We start from the raw sequence: 22071 nt of genomic DNA on the forward strand, positions 1-22071 counted from the left end.
TCCATTCCCGGCACCCACATGCCAGCTCACTCCAGTTCCAGAGGATTTGACATCCTCCTCTGGCTTTCCAGGCGCTGAATGCATGTAGTACACACACACATACATGCAGGCAAAATGTCCATACACATACGTTGAAAAAAGAGAGGAAGAAGAAGAGGGAGACGTTGAGTTCCAGGTCACCAGGAGCAGATAGCACAGCTCTGCCCACCCTCGCCCCCAACCCCGGCCTGCACACCTTATCTGGACATCATAGACCCGTGGTTGTGCTTCCCACACTGCTGTGAGGCGGTGCTTTGCTATTCGTAGATGGCCCCGCTTGGGTTCATTAAAATGGAAAAATGTTGACACCTATTTAAGACTCAGAATGACTGACTTTTCTTCCTTTCTCTTTGGCGCCCAGCCCACAAACGTAAGGAACCCTGAACTTGAACGCAACGGACTGTACCCAGCCTACACTGGACTGCCTGGGTCTCGGCACTCGTGCATTTTCCCGGGACAGTATAACCCATCCTTCATCAGTGACGAGAGCAGGAGGAGAGACTATTTCTGAGTCCAGGAGAGAAGGGGGCGGAGGTCGTTTCTCTGCGCCACCTCCCCTGGCCACTGGCTGGAGGACTGTGCTGGAAGGGAGCACCGTGCTCCCCGGACTCATCAGAGCCATGCTTGAGGGGCGTGACCACAGTGGAAGGGACAGATGGATGGCGGAACCCAGGCCACTCGGTCCGCACCGTTGTTACTGTGAACATGGGCGTGGGCCAGGACCGAGTCTCTGAATGCCCGGCACGTAGAACTGGGTGTCTTCTGCAGCAGACCACTGGGCATCATTTCCAGGACCCAGTTGCCCCTTAATTTGCACTTTAATGGACTGAGCAGGGAGGTTTTATTTTGGTGTCATTCCCAGACTGTCCCTGAAAGCCTTCCACTTGGGTGGTTGATTGGCAGCCAGGCGCTGGCACTGTTGGTTTCCTGCCTGGTGCCTTTGTGCTGAACAGATGGAGGTGAGCAATTCCGCTGTGATCTGCCGTCAGGGGCATAGTGTTTTAAGGTTCCTAGGTCGTCTGTGCTCATTTCCAAGCCAACACCACAAATGGGAACCTGACATTTGCAAGGCACAGAGCATAACTTCTGTAAGTCAAGGTGACATGTTTGCTCACGATCTGCTAATTTTACTTTCCCAAGCAAGTACGAATCAGGGCTAAACAACTCTCCCCTGGTTTTCATTAGGAGAACCAAGCTTCCCCTTAGTGTGCCGAAGCAGGCAGTATCAGGCTGGTCCTCCGTGAGGGGACTGCGTGGGGCCTGAGGCTCTGACCACCACCAGCATGGAAACAGTCTGCAGGGATGTAGGAGAAAAGGGAGAGGCAAGCGCGGGTGCGTCTGAGCCAGCGTCTCACCTGAAGGAAAAGCAGCCTGCCCTGAGCCCCACCCCGCAGCTGAATGTAGCAGAGGAATAGGCACATTCCCTGCGCCCCCAAGTGCAAAAGCCCCAGGACTAGGGAGCTAGGATGAGCCCACAGGTAAGGGCGGGTACCTGCTAATCTTTGAACCCATCACGTCCACAAAGCCACGGAAACGTCAGCCACTGTCATTGAAGAGAAGCTTAGTTTCTCTTGCCCGGTCATCGCCATGTCTGTGTTCTTGTGCAGAGCCTCCCTCAAGAGGGAGTTTAGTTAGTTGTGGCCCACGTCAGCTTTGGCGAACTAAAGCGTGCCCAGCTAGGGGTCCTAGAGCTTGCTTTGGGGGAAGGAAGTCCTGTGTCTTATTTATTGTTTTGGGGTGGGACCCTGGGGGTAGGGGAGGCGGGGGTGGGGCTCTGTCCCCTGTGGAACTGTGTTCCTTTTTCCGCTTGTGGGATGTCCTGGTTTGGGGTGAAGTGAAGAGGTCAAAGCGTTGCTGGGACCCTGAAGCTGGGATCTTGGTATCATACCTTTCTGGAAATAGGGCAGCTGTTGGAGATGATTCCGAATGTGTTTCTGTGGAGTTCTCTGGTTCCTCTAAAATGTACGAAGGTCCTCATCCTGTTTCAAGTGTGAACCTTATACCCTGGTCCCTACTGCTCACCGTCCTTTGCTCCAGCAGGACCCTTAGTCAGGTGCATTGGATCCTAATCATCACGTTGCACTTAGGTTAGTACAGTGAGAGTCCTGTTGGCTATTGGTTGATGCTAGCTTAAAGTTGCAGAGCATTGTCATCTACAAGCCATGGGTCTGTGTGTGTGTGTGTGTGTACCAACAGCTCCCTGTGTCTTTGTGAGCTCCTGTGCTCCACTTGCCTGGGCCCAGATCCTTTGTTGTGGTAGCCAGGTTCTAGCCACTCCGGAAGTATCCCTGCTTGTCCCAAGCCTCGTTGCCGTAGGAAGAGCCAGTGTGGTGATTGATCCTGGACACACTTCTAATGCCTTCAGCTGGCATGGGAGCTGGTGAGCACCTGTTCAGGGGGCAGAGGCACAGCTGGCGGGTACCTGTACAGGGCTGGAAGCCTCAAGCCCCACAGAATGAAATGCTCTGTCCCAAAAGAAAACAAAATCCTAGGAAGAATTCCAACATCCAGAAAAGTTCCTGTCAGTTCCAAAAATGCATGCTGACTCATGAATTTGGCCCAAATAGAGTGGAGAGAGAGTGTTTCGGTTTTTTGTATTTTGTATTTTTTTTTTTAACTGTGAAAAACACGAGAGAAGCAAGCAAGGGTGAGTTCACACTGAGTCCACTGTTTGAGGTGGGGGAAGAGCTTGAGGTAGAAAGGCCCTTTCCTGCCATTGGGAGGAACGGAGAGAGTGGGTGCTCCCCTATGTGGGGTTACATCCAGAAGGAGCCTGGAGACTGGCCACCAGCAGCCCATGAGCAGGACAGACAGGCTGAGCCCATGCCTGGGCAGGCAGAGTCTTCGAAGCACACGAGTGCTCAGAGTCAGCCCCCGTGCCTAGAGTGTGTAATCTGTACATAGAAATGCACAGTCCTGCGGTGGGGTCCTTGTGTAAGAAAGGGGTTCTTCCCAAATCCAGCCTGAGCTCTGTGCAAAAGCAAGGTGTGTTTCATGCGTCACGAGCCAGCTCACGACCCAGCTCACGACCCTGGGTCCTGTTTCTTAGGGGGATAAATAGTGTCCCGGGTTCTCACCCTGGGCCAGGCTCTATGCCAGGTGTTTGGCCGTACGGCTGCACCTGAGTTAGTTGATGGTGTGCAGCAGTCAGAGAAGGGGCCTGGGAATGTAGCTTAGAGCCTAGAGTGCGTGCCTAGCAAGTACCAAGCCCTGGGTTTGCTCCCAGGCACCAAGTGAGCTGGGCATAGGAGTACACTCCTGTAATCCCCGCCCTCCGAAGGTTGAGGCAGGAGGATCAGGAGTTCAAGGCCTTCCTGGAGTACCTGACACCCGTGTACTCTAAAAGTCTCAAAAATGAAAAATGTTGACTGGTTTGCGGTTGGCAGGAAGCATATTGGTATGTGGTTTGGGCTGTCAGAAGTGAAGGGGGGTGCTCTAGGTGGGTTTTTGACAAGCACAGCAGGGCTTAGGCACTCGACTTGAGGGATGCCTGCCTTACTTTCAGCGGGAGGCCATGGCTCCCACATGTCACAACTGTGAACCTTCGGGAGCTGGGATCGAAACTGACCCCAGTGGGATGACAAATGACCTTCCAACTGGGGAGGTTATGTTTAGAAGCACCTAAGTCACGTTGAACCGGAACTACTGTATGATTGGTGCAGTCAAGAAGCTGCCTGGTGGCATTTGAGGTCAAGGACTAAGAGATGACTGCCATGGTCGAAGAGAGGAAGTCATGAAAGTCGGCCCACAGGAGAGAGCAGCATCGTTGGAGGGAGACTGGCTGACCAACACGAGGAAAGTCTTCAAAGATGCTGTCTGTTCAAGTGTGAAGCTCCAGAGCGGGCACTTGAGGATCACCCCTGGCATGTGGCTTTTGGGTACTTCCTGAAGCCACCTGCCCGGTAGTGACGTGTCCGGGTCTCTGTAACTGTGGGTTGTTAACTAAAGCAGTAAAGCTGGACAGCCAAGTTGTCCTTGGCTTAGTGTCCCATAACACACTCAAAACTAGGGACTTTATCCCTGTTTCTAAATTTATGTTGATTTTTTTCTTTTTAGGCCAGAGCACTTCTTTGGGAAGAAGGACAATACAGAGTTTTGTATTTTGGTATTATATTTAAAACAGCCTGCAATAGCAGATACTTTCTCTACCTGAAAGCTTTTTTTTTTCTTCTTCTTCTTCTTCTACTTATTCTCCCGTGTTCTTCTTTGGGAAGGTAGGGCCAGGAATGGAACCCAGGGCTTGCACATACCAGGCAAGTGCTAGATGGTAGAGCTACACCGCCTCTCATTCCTTCTTTCTTGACAATACCTTTCTAAGGTTCTCATCAGCGTGTTTGGAGACAGAAATGATTTTGTAGTTTGTCTTTGGGTATGTATGTTCGTTCTTTCCCTTTCTTTTCTCAGATCCCAAAGGGGAGGGGGGAGGTAACAGTGGGAACATAGAAGTTAAAATAATAGCTTTAAGCCTTTAAAAATAACTGGTTGAAATAATAGAAACCTGAAAGTATTAAATGCCTGTCGATTCAGATTCATCGTACTTCAGTGTCTCCACAGGGTTACGCTCCGTTATGTCTGATGAAAACTCTTTCCTGGAGAGTAGCCTGTGAAACCAAAGGGAGATGGACCCTTTAGGTCTGAAAGAGGCAGGTCCTGGCCTACACCTGTTACATTGGGCATTTTCCAAGAGGACATTTCCAAGGGGCTGCCTGGTAGACTCTGCTATAATTTTGGATGATGGGCTTAATGCCATTGTTCTGAGTGGTTGAGGGTGGGGTGAGAATAGTGGGATGGAGCCAGTTTGTCAGGGGGAACTGAACCCACTCGCTTAGCTTTTGGGGCATTACCTAGGCCTGTTGTACAGAGAAAAGGGCCAGTTCGCCATGAGGTGCTGCGAGTTTGGGTGATACATGTGTGTTGCAGGCCTGACAGCTAAGTGGAGACGAGGCTGCATTGCGAGCTCCACCCCCTTTGTCCTGGACTCTGTTCTGTGCGCCTTTAAACCAACATCCAGGTTGACTGTGTAAAAGCCATCATGAGAATGTTATTTAAAGCTGTATTATGATGTCACCTCCACTAATTATTCCGTACTGTAGTAGCAAAGTATTATTTGTAAGAATTCGGTTATTTTTATACTTATATCCACTCTTAAGTCTGGCGTTCTAGTCAGCAAAAATGATGCAATAAAATTAATATCATCCCCACTGGTTTTCTCTTCAAAAAAGCAAATGAGTGTGTAAGAGGCTCTTACTTACGGGCGCACCATTTAAATAGCTGACGTGAATCGTGAACCTCTGGATGGCAAATCAAGACAGTCACCTCTCAGTTCTAGGTGCCCCGATGTGAAGAAGATGAATGGGTGGAAGGAGGGAGGGAGGGAGGGAGGGAAGGAAGGAAGGAAGGAAGGAAGGAAGGGTGGGTGGATGGATGGATGGATGTACCTACCTAAGTGATGAAGGCCTAACTCAGCAGTAACACCCAGCCCCTCTCTAAATTGGAGAGCAGGGTCAGACACTGACTGCTGCCTGTGACTGCTCCGTGCCAACTCCTCTTGTCTTGGAGGTGGAAATGTAGTTAAGCATGTCTGAGAATCTGTGGAACTTTAAAACTGGTCCACGAACCTTTCACTTGTGGCCAAGGATGTGGACACATGGCTGGATAAATGTTCACTGATTTGTTCATAAATCGCTTCCTTGGAAGCCTCTTAAATACTTTATGGAAAAAAAAAAACTTGGCACGAGTGGATGCCGATAACCACATCTTGGGGCATGAGGGTATCTTGTCAGACAAAACTCATCAAATGGCGCTGGATGGCTGGGGTTTTTTCTTTGCTTGCTTGTTTGTTTTACTTGAAATAGTTTCCCTGTGTAGCCCTGGCTATCTTGGAACTCACTCGTAGATCAGGCTAGCCTTGAACTCACAGAAATTCACCTGCCTCTACCTCCCAAGTGCTGGGATTAAAGGCCTGTGCCACCACTCTCAGCCCCACGGAGATCTTAACATAGTCCTGATGGTGACTGGTCCCTGTTCCTGCTCAGCCCAGCCAGACATTGGAAACCACATCAATTCCAGAACTTTATCTTTTCAATTGTGTGTATTTAATTGTATGCATTACGTTGCTTGATATACATAAGGAAGTGGTTCCTGCACAGACAAAAAAAAAAAAAAAATTAACTTCTCCCTTGTACGTGTATGCATAGTGATATAAGATCTTTCAGCAGATATTTAGCATTTGATACTATTGACTACAGTAGCCATGCATCTGTAGTTACCCTTTAACCTTTGTCTCTCTGTTGCCCCACCCCTGCTCTGTTCTCTTTATTGTGATTTTTTTCCAGAGTCCATGTGACTGAGGTTGGAATATGGGTGGTCTTCCAAAGGTCCATGTGTTGGAAACTTGGTCCTCTTCGTGACAGGGCCTTTAATAGGTGGGACCCAGTGGAAGAGTCGTAGATCAGTTAGGGATGTGCCCACAGAGGACAGACTGTGAGACCCCAGTGTCTCCCTGTCACCTAGTCCTGCACTGTGATCTCTCCCTCATATCTAGACTCTCCCTCCATTATGTAACCCAGCCAAGAGGGATATACCCAAAGCTGAGCCTCCACCTAAATAATCTGTGTCTGTCTTTCTCTCATGTCCTCTTTCCCATTTCCCCCTTTATCCTTCCTCTCCCCATCCCTTTCTCTCTTTTTTCATTCTTTGAAATATGGACTAGCATCAAACCTAGAATCCTCCCACCTCCGCCTCTTGAGCATTGAGATTACAGAGTTGGGCCACTGTGACCGGCAGTCTCTTTTTTATAAAGTGTTCATCCTCAGGTCTTTCACAATAGCAGTGACACACACACATACAGTGGACACTAATGTGTGTGTATAAGTGAGTCATGCAATATTGATCTGCCTGGCTTATTTCACTCAATATAATATTCTCCCTAGTCACACAATCTCAAAGGATCCCTTTCCCCATTTTTAAAAAATTTTTTTTATTTAATGTGCATTGGTTTTTAGCCTGCATGCATGTGGATGTGTGGGGAGGTGACAGCTTTTGGCGTTGCAGACAGTTGTGAGCTGCCAGGTAGGGGCTGGGAATTGAACCTGGGGCCTCTGGAAGAGCAGCCAGTGCTCTTAACCGCTGAACTGTCTCTCCAGTCCCCCTCCCCCTTTTTAACTCTTAAATTTTTTTCATTAGATAAAAATATAATGAACACCTATAGCCATTTCTTTAGCCACTCATCAGTGAGCTCAGGTTATTTCTACGTCTTGGTTTCTGTGACCGACACATTTTGATGACCATTTCAAAGCCAAGATGGAAGGCTTTTGCCCGCACATCAGGCAGGCCCTCATATCCAGTCTGCTTGTGCCTCCACTCTGCCTAAGCCTATGCCCCAGGGTCTGGTTTGCTGGGAAAGAAAGTTCCAGTATCTTCAGACTCTCAGCCCGAAGACTCTTCAGCACTCACTGTCACTCGCTTTCTGGTTGCCTGGGGAGCAGAGGTTGCTGTGCATTGTATGATGTTTCCGGGCAGAGTCCTCCTGTGCTGGGAGGTGAAGGTCCTGGCGGCTCTCAGCCCCAAGAACAGCATTGTGATATCATGCAGCCCTTGGCATAGTGAACAAGAATTCAGATTAGAAAGACAGAGCAATACCAGGAATAAACGTCTATGCTGACTTTTATTGACGTTATAAAGTCATTCAGCGCTATCATTTGGAATAAGGCATTTGTTCTATACTTCCCTACTATTTCTTCTTAAATTAACATGGCGAGGCTGAGTTTATCTCACTGTCTGAACCTGGCCCCCTCAACATAAAGGGAGCATTTTTCTCAGAATCATAACTGTGGGGCTTGACAGCAGTATGGGCTTGTCAGTTATTCTATGCTAAGGGCCTGGCCCACAGCTATAAATAGTTCTGTAAAGCAACTGTGTCGGTGGCTTGTGCCTATGATCCTAGCACACAGGAGGTTGAGGCAGAAGGATGATGGCAAGTTTAAGGCCAGCCTGGACTACATTATGAGTAAGAGGACAGACTGAGGTGGCTAGCTGGGCTTTGTCTCAGAGACAGAGACTGCCAGACATGGGTAACCTGTGGTCCACGGACCACGGGCCTCCCAGGACAGCTATGGCTGCAGCACAGAATATTTCTAGATGAAGCATTGTATTCCAGTGTCCAAAGCTTGACCACGTTGCGGAAGGTGGGAGAGTTATGCACTTGACTATCATCCACCAATTAAAAGGAACAGGCTGCTGTGACAGGGAGAAGTGCGGCCACAAGGTGAGCCTCAAAGGCCTTGTGTTGAGAGAGAGAGAGAGAGAGAGGGGAAGGGAAAGGGAAAGAGAAGGGAAGGAGAGAGACAGGATGGATGGATGGGTCTGGAAACATGGCTTAGCAGTTATGAACACTCACTGCTCTTGGACCCAGGTTCTAGTCTCAGCACCCACATGGCGGCTCACAACTGCCTGTAACTTCAGTTCTAGGGGATTCGATGCCCTCTTCGGACCCATTTGGGGTCTTGCAAATAGGTACGCGTGGTACACATACATTCACAGACACAAAAATACACAAATGGTACATCTTTAAGCTAAACACAGAAGCCTACACGCTGACTCCACTTGTAGGACATTCTGGAAAGGCTGAAACTATGAGAGTGAAAGAGTGGTTGACAGGAGGTTGGGAAGGAGACTGTTTCCGGTCACCAGACCTCTCCAGCACTCCTTCCAGTCACGAAGTACAACGCCCTTCCCCGGTCACTTGGAGAGGCCTGGTCTGGCTAAAGACGTGTGTGAAGGCAAAAAGTGTCACTTGAGGGAAAATGACTTAAGAATTAGAATGTGTAGTTAATTGTATCTCAGACTTGGGAGGCAGGGGCGGGTGGATCTGAAGAGTTCAAGGCCAGGGTAAACTACATAGCAAGTATCACCTTTCAAGTTCCTATGTTAATCCCACCAGGAGAGAATAAGACCACAACCAACATCTTTGAGCTGAATTTGAAGCAAGGTTTATTAAATACTGGCTGGGACAATAGCCAGGTCCATAGCCTAGAAAATGGCCCCAAATTATGTTAGTCAGGTGCTTATGAAGACAAAATCCACCAGGCTATGTACTTCTCACCGTTGTTCAGTCAGGGGCAGGCACAGATGCTGACACACTTCCTGCCTACCTACCTCCGGCCTACGTGTGATCAAGCACATCCTGTGCATTTGGGGTAACCAACCTTGTGTACAGAAATGAGAACACATGGCCTGTTATCTTACATGAACAACAGCATTTCAGGAAGTTATCTGTCCTTGGGCGAGTGGGGCTTACAGCTTAGAGGCATTTCTGTTTTATAGACTCTTAAGCACAGTAATAACTTAAAACATAACTTTAGCCCTCATACCTGCTGTACCATAGAAGAAATGATACTTCCTAGTTCAGAGGTAAATTGAAGGATTCAATTAAGATGATGACCTCAGAGGCAGGAGGAAGATCTGAGTTTGAGTCAGCCTTAAAAAAAAAAAAAAAAAAAAGAAAGTGGATCTAAATGTATTTGACAAGACTCTGGATCTCTGGATCTGCGATGAAGCAAATGTTGAATAAAAGTATGTAAGGCTTCGTGGTAGATGTGCTCGAAGGAGCCGTCCTATAACCTAGAAGAATATAGAATGTTGGTTCTTCTGACCTTCCCTCGTACCTGCTTCACAGCTGTGCAAACCCCAGAGTAGTGCGAGGTTACTCAGCCGCAGTGACCATCCTCAACAAAGTAGGTGTTGTACTGGGAGACACACCCCATGTAATAACCACATGGGGATCAGTCTATATTTAGCCTCTGATAAGAAATCAGGAAACAGTCTGTATCCTCTCCCTCCTCAGGCTCAACTCCCAGAGCTGGGTATCTTGTTCCTTACACTGTGATTGGTTGGGTTATATCTTTTCCTTGCCAGTTCCTCTCTGAAGCCCTCTGGACCTGGTGTGGTCTTTGTAACCCCTGTAACATATCACCGCCCCCGCCACCCATCCCCCACTCCTCCCACACACCCCACGGAGCGCCTCCCACCTCTCCCTTAGTACTAGAGAAGCCATCTAACCCAGCATTTGCAATCTTCCCTGAGTGGGGGAGCTAAACCAGGCAGAAGTGATGCAGAGGGCAAACAGATAAAATCGGTGAGGAGGCTTTTGTTTTGTTTTATTTTTTTCAAAAAGCAAAAATTGTGCTCAATTTCATTGTTATCTTGTAAGGAGATAATGTCCCTTCTATTGGTTCGGTTATAGAGCTGCCTGTACTTTATGAAATGGTTCTGTCCCTGGGGATTTACATGGTGGAAGAAGAGAGCCGGCTTCTCCAAAGTGTCCTCTGAACCTCCTCTCTGGAGCCATGGCAGTCTTTTTTAATCACATTCCCTGACAGCCCTCTAAGCTATAAAACAAGTGGAGAGTCACATAAAGAGGACATACTAGTAATGTAGCTAAGATACAGTATTCACCTAGGTTCAGTCCTCAGTACCATAAACAAATATGGTACTGCGATAATTATTGACACAATAAAGGTCTGTTCATAACTGAAGGTTAACCTCCTTGGACACAGTATGACAACAGAGCAAGAAGGGCCTACTCCTCTCATTCCCTAGCATGTTATTACCTAAGCAGTGACCTCAAGAGCAATGCGAGTAGCTTGTAGTGCCTTGTAGTAGCATAGGAAATGCCCTTGAATCAACACACACAGTTGGTCTCTGCTTGCTAATACGTTGTCAAACCTGGTATGGTGGCATGTACCTGTGGTCAAAGTACTTGAGAAGCTGAGGCAGGAAGATAACGAGTTCAAGTCCAGTTCAGGCCTACCTATTAAGATATCTCAATAAGACAAAACAACTGCAATAGATTGTAATCGGATAGCCTTGTGAGTGTGGCAACAGGTTGGTATTTCCGGGTGCTCTGTCTATTAATAGAAAAATGGGTTGTATATCTCATAGCAAGGTTCGAGGCCAGGCCTTCCCGTCCCTATACGCAATTTCCCGTTGCTAGTGTGGGCAAAGGGATGTGGCAATCCGCCAGTAATAAAGCATGATAGGAAACAGTTGACTCATGGAGGCTAAAGCTGGAAATGACGTATCGCTCAGCCCCCTACTCCCTTTTACGGGAGAGGAAACTGAAAATCGGAGAGGCGGGATGATTTCCTGAGGTTATATGGCTTGTTTGTAGAGGGATTCTAAGGAGACCCAGGGTCTAAATGTCCAGTGTTTTGCACTATCCCGGGTATGCATCATTTCTGAAAGTATGTGCCTAGAGAGCACGAGAGTTAGTGTCTAGGAGGAAGCTGAAACAGCTCAGCGTGGCTGATGGAGGGAGCCAAACTCCATAACGAATGCAGAAGCTCCTGGCGGTTCTTTGTTATGTTCATTTGTTCTGTTTGTTTTGGTGTGGTTTTCGAGACAGGGTTTCTCTGTGTAGTCTTGGCTGCCCTGGACTCATTTTGTAGACTAGGCTGGCCTAGTCTACAAAGATCCTCCTGCCTCTGCCTCTGCCTCCCCGAGGGCTGGGGTTACAGGTGTGAGCCACCCATGCTGGGCGTTCCTGGTGATTCTTGAGAAAGCCGGCCTGGAGACTAGGCAGATGTCTGGATGGCGGTGCGGTGCGGTGCGGTGCGGTGCGGTGCGGTGCGGTGCGGTGCGGTGCGGTGCGGTGCGGTGCGGTGCGGTGCGGTGCGGTGCGGTGCGGTGCGGTGCGGTGCGCGGTGCGGCGAGGCGAGGCGCGGTGCGGTGCGGTGCGGTGCGGTGCGGTGAGGCGAGGCGAGGCGCGGTGCGGTGCGGTGCGGTGAGGTGAGGTGAGGCGCGGTGCGGTGCGGTGCGGTGCGGCGTGTGTGATGTAGAAAGCACAACTCTAGAAACCTGAGATTAGTTCCCGTTTTGTCACACTCCATGTCGTCACTGAAAGCTCCCTGACCCGATGTCTGCGCACAGAACTGACCTCTCTGAGTTCACTTACACGACAGGCAGCATGATGTTCACCCCAGCACCAGGAAATCACTCTAGACGAAGGTCTGGGGCCTCTCTTGGAAGCCCGGTGCTCAGTCCATTCTAGAAGATAGAGCGACCTCTCGCTTCTCTGCCAGTCTTCAAGGGACAGGCTCACACTAGAGCCGAGGCTCTCCACCTTCCTGAGACTTCGGCCCTTTAATACAGCTCCTCATGTCGTGCTGACCCTCCCTCACTGTAAAATTATCTCCGTTGCTGCTCCACAACTGTAATTGTCCTACTGTTTTGAGTTGTAATGTAAATATCTTGTGTTTTCCTACGGTCTCGACCAACCTCTGTGAAAAGGCAGCTCGACCCAAAGGGATTTCGACCCACAGTTTGAAAACTACTGCTTTACCCAGAGCCTGGCTCCTAATGTCCCCTGGTGCCTCACCCCGAAAGGCCAGTCTCGGAAAGGGCAAGTGGAGTGATAAAAGCATGCTGTGTGGCCAGACAGCGAGCTGTTCTCCTCTTATCTGTTCAGTTAGAGGCCCACACAGTCAGAGGCCAAAAAACTGCTCTTAACTGGCATGCAAGGACCCACTCCCCCTGTGGGAAAAATGTCAAGGTTCCCAGTAAACACTTAAAACTGTTCTCCATTAAAACTTTTATATTAGTGGCCTGGCTCGGTGGTTAACTGGCTCCCATAACATAAAGTTACCCATAACTCCAGTTTCGATAACCCAACACCCTTTTCTGCACCCCTGGGGCACCAGGCACCCAGGTGGTTGCACAGCCACTCAGGCAGGTAAAAACGCTCGTGCACGCAAGCAGAATGAATAAATCTGAAAGAAAAATGTTTTGGTCAACTCTCACTGGACCAATATTTTGTCACTCCACGATGCAGCCTCGGGCCCCTCGTTCCTGGCACAGCAGAGGGTGGCGAGACAGGAGTATCTGAGCACCCCCCTCCCCCCGAAAAGCCAATGAGTTGTGTGCTGTGTATTGTCCATTTTGTGTCCAGTGTGGAAGGTTCCAAGGTGAGGTTTTTCTGATTATGGGAAAGCTTGCTGTCACAGGAATGCAGTGACTTGGAATAATAGTATAAAGGGTAGAGCTAAGGATTGGTGGAGCGCTGGGGAAATGGCCCGGTGGTTAAGCGCACCAGCTACTCTTCCAAGGGTTCTGGGTTCGATTCCCAGCACCCACGTGGTGGTTCACAACCATCTGTAACTGGTCCTACCGTATCTGATACCCTCTTCTGGTGTGCGCAGAAATACGTTCAGACAGGACACCTGTAAGCAGGTTAAGTGTGCTGCTCTTTAGTGGCTTCCCTGTGGAATAGAAGGCCCCTCCCCTGCCAGCTCTACAAAGAGCCCTAGATCAGAACTGCCCAAACTTTACCTTTGTTATACTAGTCGGATTCTTTACTAGGTATTAGGGTTTTTGTGTTGTTGTTTGATTTTTTTTTAAACTTTTTTGTTTTATGTGAATTGGTGTTTCCCTGCTTGTGTATCTGTGTGAGGGTGTCAGGTCACTTGGGAGTGAATTACAGACAGGTGTGAGCTGCTGTGTAGGTGCTGGGGATTGAACCCGGGTCCTCCGTCCTCTGGAATTGCAGACAGTGCTCTTAACCACTAAGCTACCTCTCCAGATTTAGGTTTTTTTTTGAGACAGGGTCTCAGTGCATGGCCCTGACTGGCCTTGAGCTCACAACAGAAATGCCCCTGCCTCTGTTTCTGGAGTGCTGGGATTAATGGCATGTGCTGCTATGTCTGACTGACCTCAGGATTCTTGACGAACTATGCATCAGTTTTGCACTCCATTACATGACACTTTACTTGACATTCACTTGCATTCTTAAAGATCTAAACAAATTTCCTTGTGATTTTTAAAAATATTTTGGTGTGTGGATGTGTGTGTGTGTGTGTGTGTGTACATGTGTGTGTGTGTACATGTGTGTGCATGCACATCACAGCACGTGTATGGAGGTCACAGGACAACTTGCAGGAGTCCTCTTCTTCCACCAATTGGATTCCAGGAATCAAATTCAGCTCACCAAGCATGGAGGCAATTTCCTTTTTCTGCTGAGCCATCTTACTGGTCCATGAATTACTTTTAAAGCTTGTGTCACAATCACAGAGAAGAGAACTCGCCTAGAGAGTGGTATTGCGGGGTGCTGTTTCTAACATGGACTCTATTGCCTGCTTTTGGATCACTTCACCCTGGCAGAGCTGCCTTGCCTGGCCTCAGGGGATGAGAGTATGTTCAGTCCTGATGTGTGACTTGAAGTGCTGGGGAGGGTTGAAATGGGGGGAGGGGACGGGGCTCCCCTTTTTCTAGGGGAAAAAGGAGAAGGGAAGGGGGAAGGAGGTGAAAAGGGACCAGGAGGAAAGGAGGGAGGGGCACCCTTGGGATGTAAAGTGAATAAACTGAAATTTAGGAAAAAAAGAAAACTACTTTTCTTGGTCATAGATAGAAAGCAATTATAAAATAAAAACAATAAGAATAAAACATTTATTCCAGGTGGTCATCTTTGACTGCCAAAGGTCCCACCTGAGGCCGATCGCTCTCTTAGGAGAGAGATACACTCGCATTCAAGAACAGCTGAAGCTGGGCAGTGGTGGTGCACGCTTTTAATCCCAGCACCTGGGAGGCAGAGGCAGATGGATCTCTGTGAGTTCAAGGCCAGCCCGGTCTACAGAGTAAGTTCCAGGGCAGTCAGCTCTACACAAAGAAACCCTGCCTCAGAGAGAACAACTGAAGATCAACTTAATGAACCACAGATTTTCTCCTTGTGTAATCAGAAAAACTGAAATACATTCAGAAGCGCGCACACACACACACACACACACACACCCCGTGATGAACCCTGATCATCAAACCTGTCTGGGGCCTGAAACATAGAGCAAGCCTACAGGTCGGGGATGGCACTGGACTGGGGAAAGCGGACAGGAGCAAACCAGAATTTCTTCAAGCCCTGAAAGTACAGACGCCTTTCATCTGTGGTTTTCAATTTCCCTCCAGGGCCGGGCTGCACCCTGATATCAGGTTTTCATCCCCGGAACCTCTCACTTCCCGTACACCTCTGACCTCCAGGAGACGCCTTTTTTTTTTTTTTTTTTTTTAATCTCAGTCAAGCTTCTCATAATTCCAGTTGGCATGTGGAAGAGGAAGTAGTGAAAAGTCAAATTGCTTCCTGGGGGGAGCCCCTTTATGGAACTTCTAGAAAGTTCTATCCTAGAAGATAGATAACACAAGCAATTCGACCTTGCATTCAACAGTTCATGATGGGATAAAAACAAAATATTAAGAGCTGACTAACCCTGTGGGGTGAACAGGTAAACTTTACAAGCTAACACGCTGCCCCTCTGGAGGGCCAAAGAATCTTCGGACGCATAGCTGGTGTATAAACCCCACATACCCCAGGTACGGTAGATCACACCTGTGATAACACATGGGTTTGGGGCTAGCCTGGGCTACAGAAGGGGTTCCACGCTCACCTGGGCTGCCCAGTAAGCTCCTGTCTCTCAATAAGATGAAGCAAAGCAAAACAAAACCCCTACAGGCTGGTCTCTGAATCTCCCACTAACCCTGTTAATCCCGTGTAAGGAGACAAAGCCACTGAGGAACAAGATTAACTTGCCTGGCTGCGCCCCAAACTGCGGCCAGCGGTGGCGTTTTCTCCGCCACGTTCTTTCCGAACGCTGCTCCAGTGTGATCGACACTGCCCTCCTCCCTCTGAGGGTGAGGCTGTTTCCTCACAGAGCAAGGCTGTTTTTACAAGGGTTGGGGATTTTGCTCCGTGTAGAGTGTTGGCCAAACAAAGAGAAGGTTCTGGGTTCAAGCCCCAGCCTAGGGGTGAAGGTTGGCAGGGGAAGGGGGGGACTGTGGCTATTTTATATTATTCTTTAATTCTCTTTAATCTGCTGCTGCGTGGTTTTTCATGAAAAGAAAGTGGGCAGAGCTGTGTCTCAAGCCCTGGGTGGAGACATTTCCAAAGGACCAGGAAGAACCGTTTGTCTAGGACAGGCAAAACAAGACCGCTGACTGGCAAAACAGTCCTCACCCATAAAAGTTAACCCAGGGACAGGTAGGACGGACCAGGGTGGTAGAGAGGCTTGTGGCCCAAACTCTCAACCTGAGTTTGATCCCTGAAAGGAGAGAACCAGCTCTCAAAAGTTGTCCTCTGGGTTTGTGCCCTCTTCCCCTCCCACCAATAAATGTAACTATAAAAACTAGTTGATCTAAGTGGGCTTAGTTTATAGTCCCAGAAATCCAAAGACAGAGGCAGAAGCACTGAAAGGTTGAAGCCAGTGGTTTATATACCAAGTTCCAGGCCAGTGAGGGTTCCGTGGTAACACACACACACACACACACACACACACAGGAAAATATAATTGTATTTTTCTTTTGGCATTTGCATGCCTTTCAAATTTGTGAAAAGTTAGCTGTTTCTCCAACCTGTTAGCTATTACTCCCCCTTTTGGAGTACAAATGAGCCAAGCGCTCAGGGAGACCACTGCCCCAGCTCCTGGCTTTCCTCGCTTTGCATTCCTGCTCCCTACACCCAAAACAAACCCGGTGGTGTTTACCCACCCATTCGTTCATTTTCATAAATATTTACTCAACAAGTTCTATCTGCCAGCTGTCCCGAGGGAGGACGGCAGGGTGGGGGTGAACAGGGCAGGGGCCTGTTCACTAAACCAATAAAGAGAAAAGGCTGCTGGATAGAGTCTACTGGGTAGAGCTGATCCTTGAGATAAAGCAACAAAGAGGACCTCTCCTGCTGTTGTCCTGATGTCTTATGGCTGCAGCAGGCTAAAGTTCACCCTGCTACCTGGGAGGCTCTTCAGGGTCAGGCCCAGTCTGCTGTGACATCATGTTCGCTAAGCCACACGGCTCTATAGATGTGCCCAGGAATCTAGGCCTTTGCACTGGCTGTTGCCTCAGCCTGGAAGGCTCTGTTTCTTCCCAGGCCTCTGAGCATCGGGTCTAGAGTACCACCAGCTCGTGTGGGAAGACCCTGGCAACTTCTCCGTGTAGGCCTGCACCTCCCGCCTCGTGAGGCAGCGTCCTGCTGCTGTTGTTTTTATTTCCTTCGTAGCGCTTAGCATTCACTGGTGTTCTGCTGGCCCCCACTACACGTCAGCTCACGGAAGCTCCAGGGAGGCAACCATCTTGCTGTCTCTGCTCCGTCTTGTACAGAGATGCTTTCAGCGCCTGCTGGGAGCCAGGCATGTGGTCCACGGGTGCAATCCTAGCACCTAAGCACTAATGACAGGAGGATGAGGAGGTCATGGCCGGCTGCAAGAAACCACACACACACACACACACACACACACACACACACACACACACACGGTGGGGGGAGAGGGTAGAGATTCTGGCCACCCCTGAAGAACAGTTCTGCTTTGCAGATAATTATAGATAATATACCTCCCTCCTGTCAGCTGACTCTGTGACCAGGTCACATACACGTAACATCTTTTCTATAGACAAGCTAACCCTGTACTCTTGGTTTATAGAGGAAATAATTAGGATACAGAAAGGTTGTGCTAACAAATACCATCTCTTTGTCCAGTCTGGGTTTTCCTTATATGAGAAGACAGAAAGTGCATCAGAGAAAAATACTAACTTTGTTCCGTTGCTTCTTTTGAGCTGCTATCATCCAGCCATCAGAAGGCTGAGACAGAAGGAACATCCAGGCCAGCCTGGGCAACACAGCAAAAAAACAAAACAACCCATGGAAAACAAATAAGTAAATGAAAACATAAAGAGGAGGCTGAGGGTGACAGGAGATGGCTCAGTGGGGAAAGCCCTTGCCATAGAACCCATGTAAAAGCCAGGAGGCGCTGTGGCCACCTCTAACCCCAGCTCTGGGGAGAGAGAGACAGGGACGCCCCTCTCCCCACCATCTGTCTAGCTAGACTAAACCAGAATCAGCAAACTCTGGGTTCAGTGAGAGAAAAGGCCTCAACAAATAAAGAGGAGACTGATCAAGAATGACATCTCTGGCCTCCAAAGCTGGGTTACAGGCATGTTGGGGGTTTAAGCTCAGATTATTTTTTTTAATTAATTTATTTTTATTTTATGCACATTGGTGTTTGACTGGATATATGTCTATGTGAGGGTATCAGATCCCCTGGAACGAGAGTTACAGACAATTGTGAGCTGCCATGTGGTTGCTGGGAATTGAACCCGGGTCCTCTGCAAGAACAGTCAGTGCTCTTAACCGCTGAGCCATCTCTCCAGCCCTAAACTCAGATTCTTACACTTGCTACATAGTAAGACCCTATCTCATACATACATACATACATACATATAGATAGATAAAGAGATAGATAGATAGATGATAGATGAATAGATGATAGATAGATAAATAGATATAGATGATAGATAGATAGATAGATAGATAGATAGATAGTAGACAGACAGATAGATAGTAGACAGACAGATAGATAGTAGACAGACAGATAGATAGTAATGGGCTCTTGGGACTCCAAAACAAGACAACAATTTAATTTATAACAGGAACATTTGGACTGGGATGTAGCTCGGTTGGTGGAACTCTTGGCTAACACACATGAAACTCTGGGTTCAGTGCCAGACACTAGAAAAAATCAGGCATGATGGCCTGATGATATACGCCCATGTTCCATGGGAGACAGAGGTAGGAAGATCAGAAGTTCAAGGTCATCCTCAGTCATACAGAGAATTCCAGGCTAGCCTGTGCTCATGAGGTCCTCTCTCAAATACACGTGAGTGCTTGTGTGCCTGCGTGCAAATGTGTGTGTGTGTGTGTGTGTGTGTGTGTGTGTGTACTTTAAATAAATAAAGACAAATTATTTGAACAGAAAACTCAGAGAGGGAAACATAAAGGCGTAATAAACACATGAAAACATGTTTAACATCCTTTGTCATCAGGAGATGCAAACTAAAACTAGAGTGAGAGCCTACACCTGCCATTTAGAATGCTGGTCTAAAAGCTGACAGTATCAAGTGTTGGCAAGGAGGCAGACCAACTGTAGTTCTCATACAGTGCTAGTGGGAGTGCGAAATTGTACAAGTTAGAACATCCTGACTATCTAAAATGAAAAAAACAAAAAACAAAAAACAAACCAAACCCTACAACTATTCCAACAACAAAATGGAGTTTGTTTTGAAGACTGTAGCGTAGGGCTTTTTCTCATCAATAAAAAGAAACAACAGTGTATTCATATTCTAGAACACTCTACAGAAATGTGCAACTGTTGACACAGAGATGACTTTCAAACTGAGTGTGCTGAAAGAACAAAAGGGGAAAAAAATACAGCACACGGGTAGGGTCCCACTGACATAAAACTCGAGAGAATGCAAATGGCAGAAATGGGCCAGTGGCCTGGGGTGGGGGGTGGAGGGAGGGAACCAGAGTCTCTTGAATTCTGTAGAATTCACGTCTACCCAGTGATCAAAACTTTTTTGTTTCACAAGTGAACTGGACAGGATCTATTGTTATAAGTTACATCTCAGCAAAGTTAATTAAAAAAAAAAAAAAAAAAAAAAAAAAACCGAAAAGAACAAAAAGGAGAATATGGAAAAAGAATGAGAAAAGGCTTTTGCTTAAACCCTGGTGCCGTTCAAGCTCACAGCATGGTGAGCCTTGGATACTAGTGGCTATCAGGGTTTTATTGAGGGCCTGCAGGAGTTCCAGGCCTTGAATCCGTGAATAAGGGATTGAACAGGAACACTCGGTTGTAGCAGAAGCAGACCTAACGTAGCAAGAAAGGTTAGAAGCTCGGCCACACTGTGGGGTAAAGGATGGGGGCCTGTGTAACAGAGGCAGGCCGACCAGGCCATGGGATATTTCCGCGTTTCTCAAATGTGTTCTTTTTTTCGAGACAGGGTTCCTCTGTGTAGCCTTGGCTGTCCTGGACTCTATTTGTAAACCAGGCTGGCCTCGAACTCACAGAGACCCACCCGCCTCTGCCTCCCCGAGTGCTGGGATTACAGGCGTGCACCACCGCACCCAGCCTTCGAATGTGTTCTTATACATGTAGTTCTGCATACAACTTCGTATGTCCCATGTCTGATTAGCATGTTGGACCTCCACCCGGGGGTGTGCCTTTTGGTACTGCATTGTTCCGGTATGCCCCAGTGCCTGAGCCACAGGCCCCAGAGGTTCTAGTCAGCCCTGGTGGAGATGGTTAGGGGTGCTGGGGTGGCTCCTGCCTTCCTCTCTGCCAGATGGCTTTTTCACATGTTAATTTTGCAAGGCCTTCTGAACCTCACTGTCCACCCTACAGTTTGACCCCATCCTGAGTATAGAAAAACATTTTTTAAGGGCTGGAGAGGTGGCTCAGCAGCTGAGAGAGCTTCTCACTCTTCCGGTGGACTCAGGTTTGTCCCCAGTACCCAAGTCAGGCTGCTTAAACCACCAGGAAGCCCAACGCCAGGGGAATCTAGGGCTCCCCTGCTTTTTGTAAAGATTTATTTATTTATTTGTTATTGTTATTTAATATTCTTATTAAGTAATAATAAACATGTTTGTTATTTAATAATAACAGTACAGCATTCTGCCTGCATGTGTGCCTGAGCACCAGAAGAGGACACCAGATCTCACTATAGATGGTTACGAGCCACCAAGGAACCGAGCTCAGGACCTCTGGAAGAACAGCCAGTGTTCTATAACCTCTGAACTATCTGTCCAACTCCGTTCCCTGCCTAACTTTTGAGACAGGGTCTTCCGCTGAACCTGGAGCTTGCCTTTTCGGCTAGTCCTTAGTATCTGTTGTAAGGCCCAGGATCGGCCGCCCCGCCCCCACACTGGGGTCACAAACCTGCACCACCGGGTTCATCTCTTAACATGGATCCCGGGTCTTGAGGCAGGCCCTCACTTTACTGACTAAGCCATCTCCCCAGCCTCCTTATCGTATTCTCCTTAATTTTTTAATTTTTATTATTTTTATGGGGGGTGCATGCCTGCATACGAGCACAGGTGCCCACAGTGGCCAGAGGCCTGGAATCCCCGGGACTGGAGTTAGAAGCTCAGTTGTGCGCCACCTGATCTGCGTGCTGAAACCAGATCTCCAGTCATGTACAAGACCTCCAAGCACTTCTAAGCTCTAAGCCATCTCCTCAGCCCCTTAGCATATTCTTGAATGGAGACTTTGGGGACAATCACAAATCATTTCACGCTTCTGGGTGTGAACACAATTTTTAAATTGAGGACAGAGTGAAGGCTTCGGTTAAAAGTCGCGGGGATTGCTGGTGTCTCTTCCTCTGGGTTGGGCTGGGCCTTAAGAAAGGACTGGATTAAGAAAGCCTAATCAGGTGACAGAGCTGGCTCCTGAGACTGAGGGAGCTCAGGGGCCGGAGAACAGGAGAACAAAGGGCCGGGGAACCCAGGAGTGCTGCAATCAAGTGCCTGGCGGGTTCCCAGTCGGTGGCCCATCACCCAGAAGCCTTCAGCTCTGCTGCTCTAAGAGGGCTGTCACTCTGGCCTCCCCCACTGTCCTCTACCGTCTTTGAACTGCCGTCCAGGGAGCCTAGTGTAGAAGACAGATAACTTTATTCTTGAGGAGACTGGAGTGTTCTCAGGGAGAAGGGACAATGGCCACAGAGGGGTGACAGCGGATAACAACCAAAGGACCCATTGGGCCGACTCAGGTTAAGGTGGACTTTAGTCTATTTTTCCCCAAGGGTTGCAGACAGCTCTTCTGAGGGTCAGTGCCCTGCCCAGGTGATTGACAGGCCCCTCTGGATCGAGTCTTAGGAGAAGGGAGGCTAGTAGGCCTTTGTTTCTTCTCTAGAAAGCCGGATCTCTACCCACAGCCAGAATTACAATTCAAAGCTGAGCACGTTAAAAACCAGTAACAGCAGCCACGCTTTGCCAAGAGGAAGCCGGCTTCCCGTTAATGGGCCTCAAAAAAACTGTTACCCTGCCCTCCTTCCTCCCCTCCCTTTTTTTTCAATAGCAAGGAAGGAATGTTTTTACTTATCTGGTTTCATGATATAATTCTGTGTGTGAGAGAGGGCCAGAGCCTCTAAAAGCATTAGAATTACAGTCATGTGCCACCATGCCCCAGTTTATTGTGCGTGCCAGGCAAGTCCGCACATCAACTGAGCCAC

At 48.4% G+C, this 22071-nt stretch overlaps 1 protein-coding gene across 2 annotated transcripts in view; it reads left to right on the top strand.

Moving 5' to 3' along the window:
* Positions 1-5265, top strand: part of Heg1 (heart development protein with EGF like domains 1) — a 78069-nt gene extending 72804 nt beyond the window's left edge. For both annotated transcript variants that reach the window (XM_021640267.2, XM_060370280.1), the window contains exon 18: positions 401-5265. In XM_021640267.2, the coding sequence (XP_021495942.1) occupies positions 401-550 (150 nt within the window). In that variant the 3' untranslated portion in view covers positions 551-5265. The remainder of the gene's footprint in view (positions 1-400) is intronic.
* Positions 5266-22071: the final 16806 nt, after the last annotated feature.

The sequence above is a fragment of the Meriones unguiculatus genome, chromosome 17 (genome assembly GCF_030254825.1).
Source record: "Meriones unguiculatus strain TT.TT164.6M chromosome 17, Bangor_MerUng_6.1, whole genome shotgun sequence".
NCBI lineage: Eukaryota > Metazoa > Chordata > Mammalia > Rodentia > Muridae > Meriones > Meriones unguiculatus.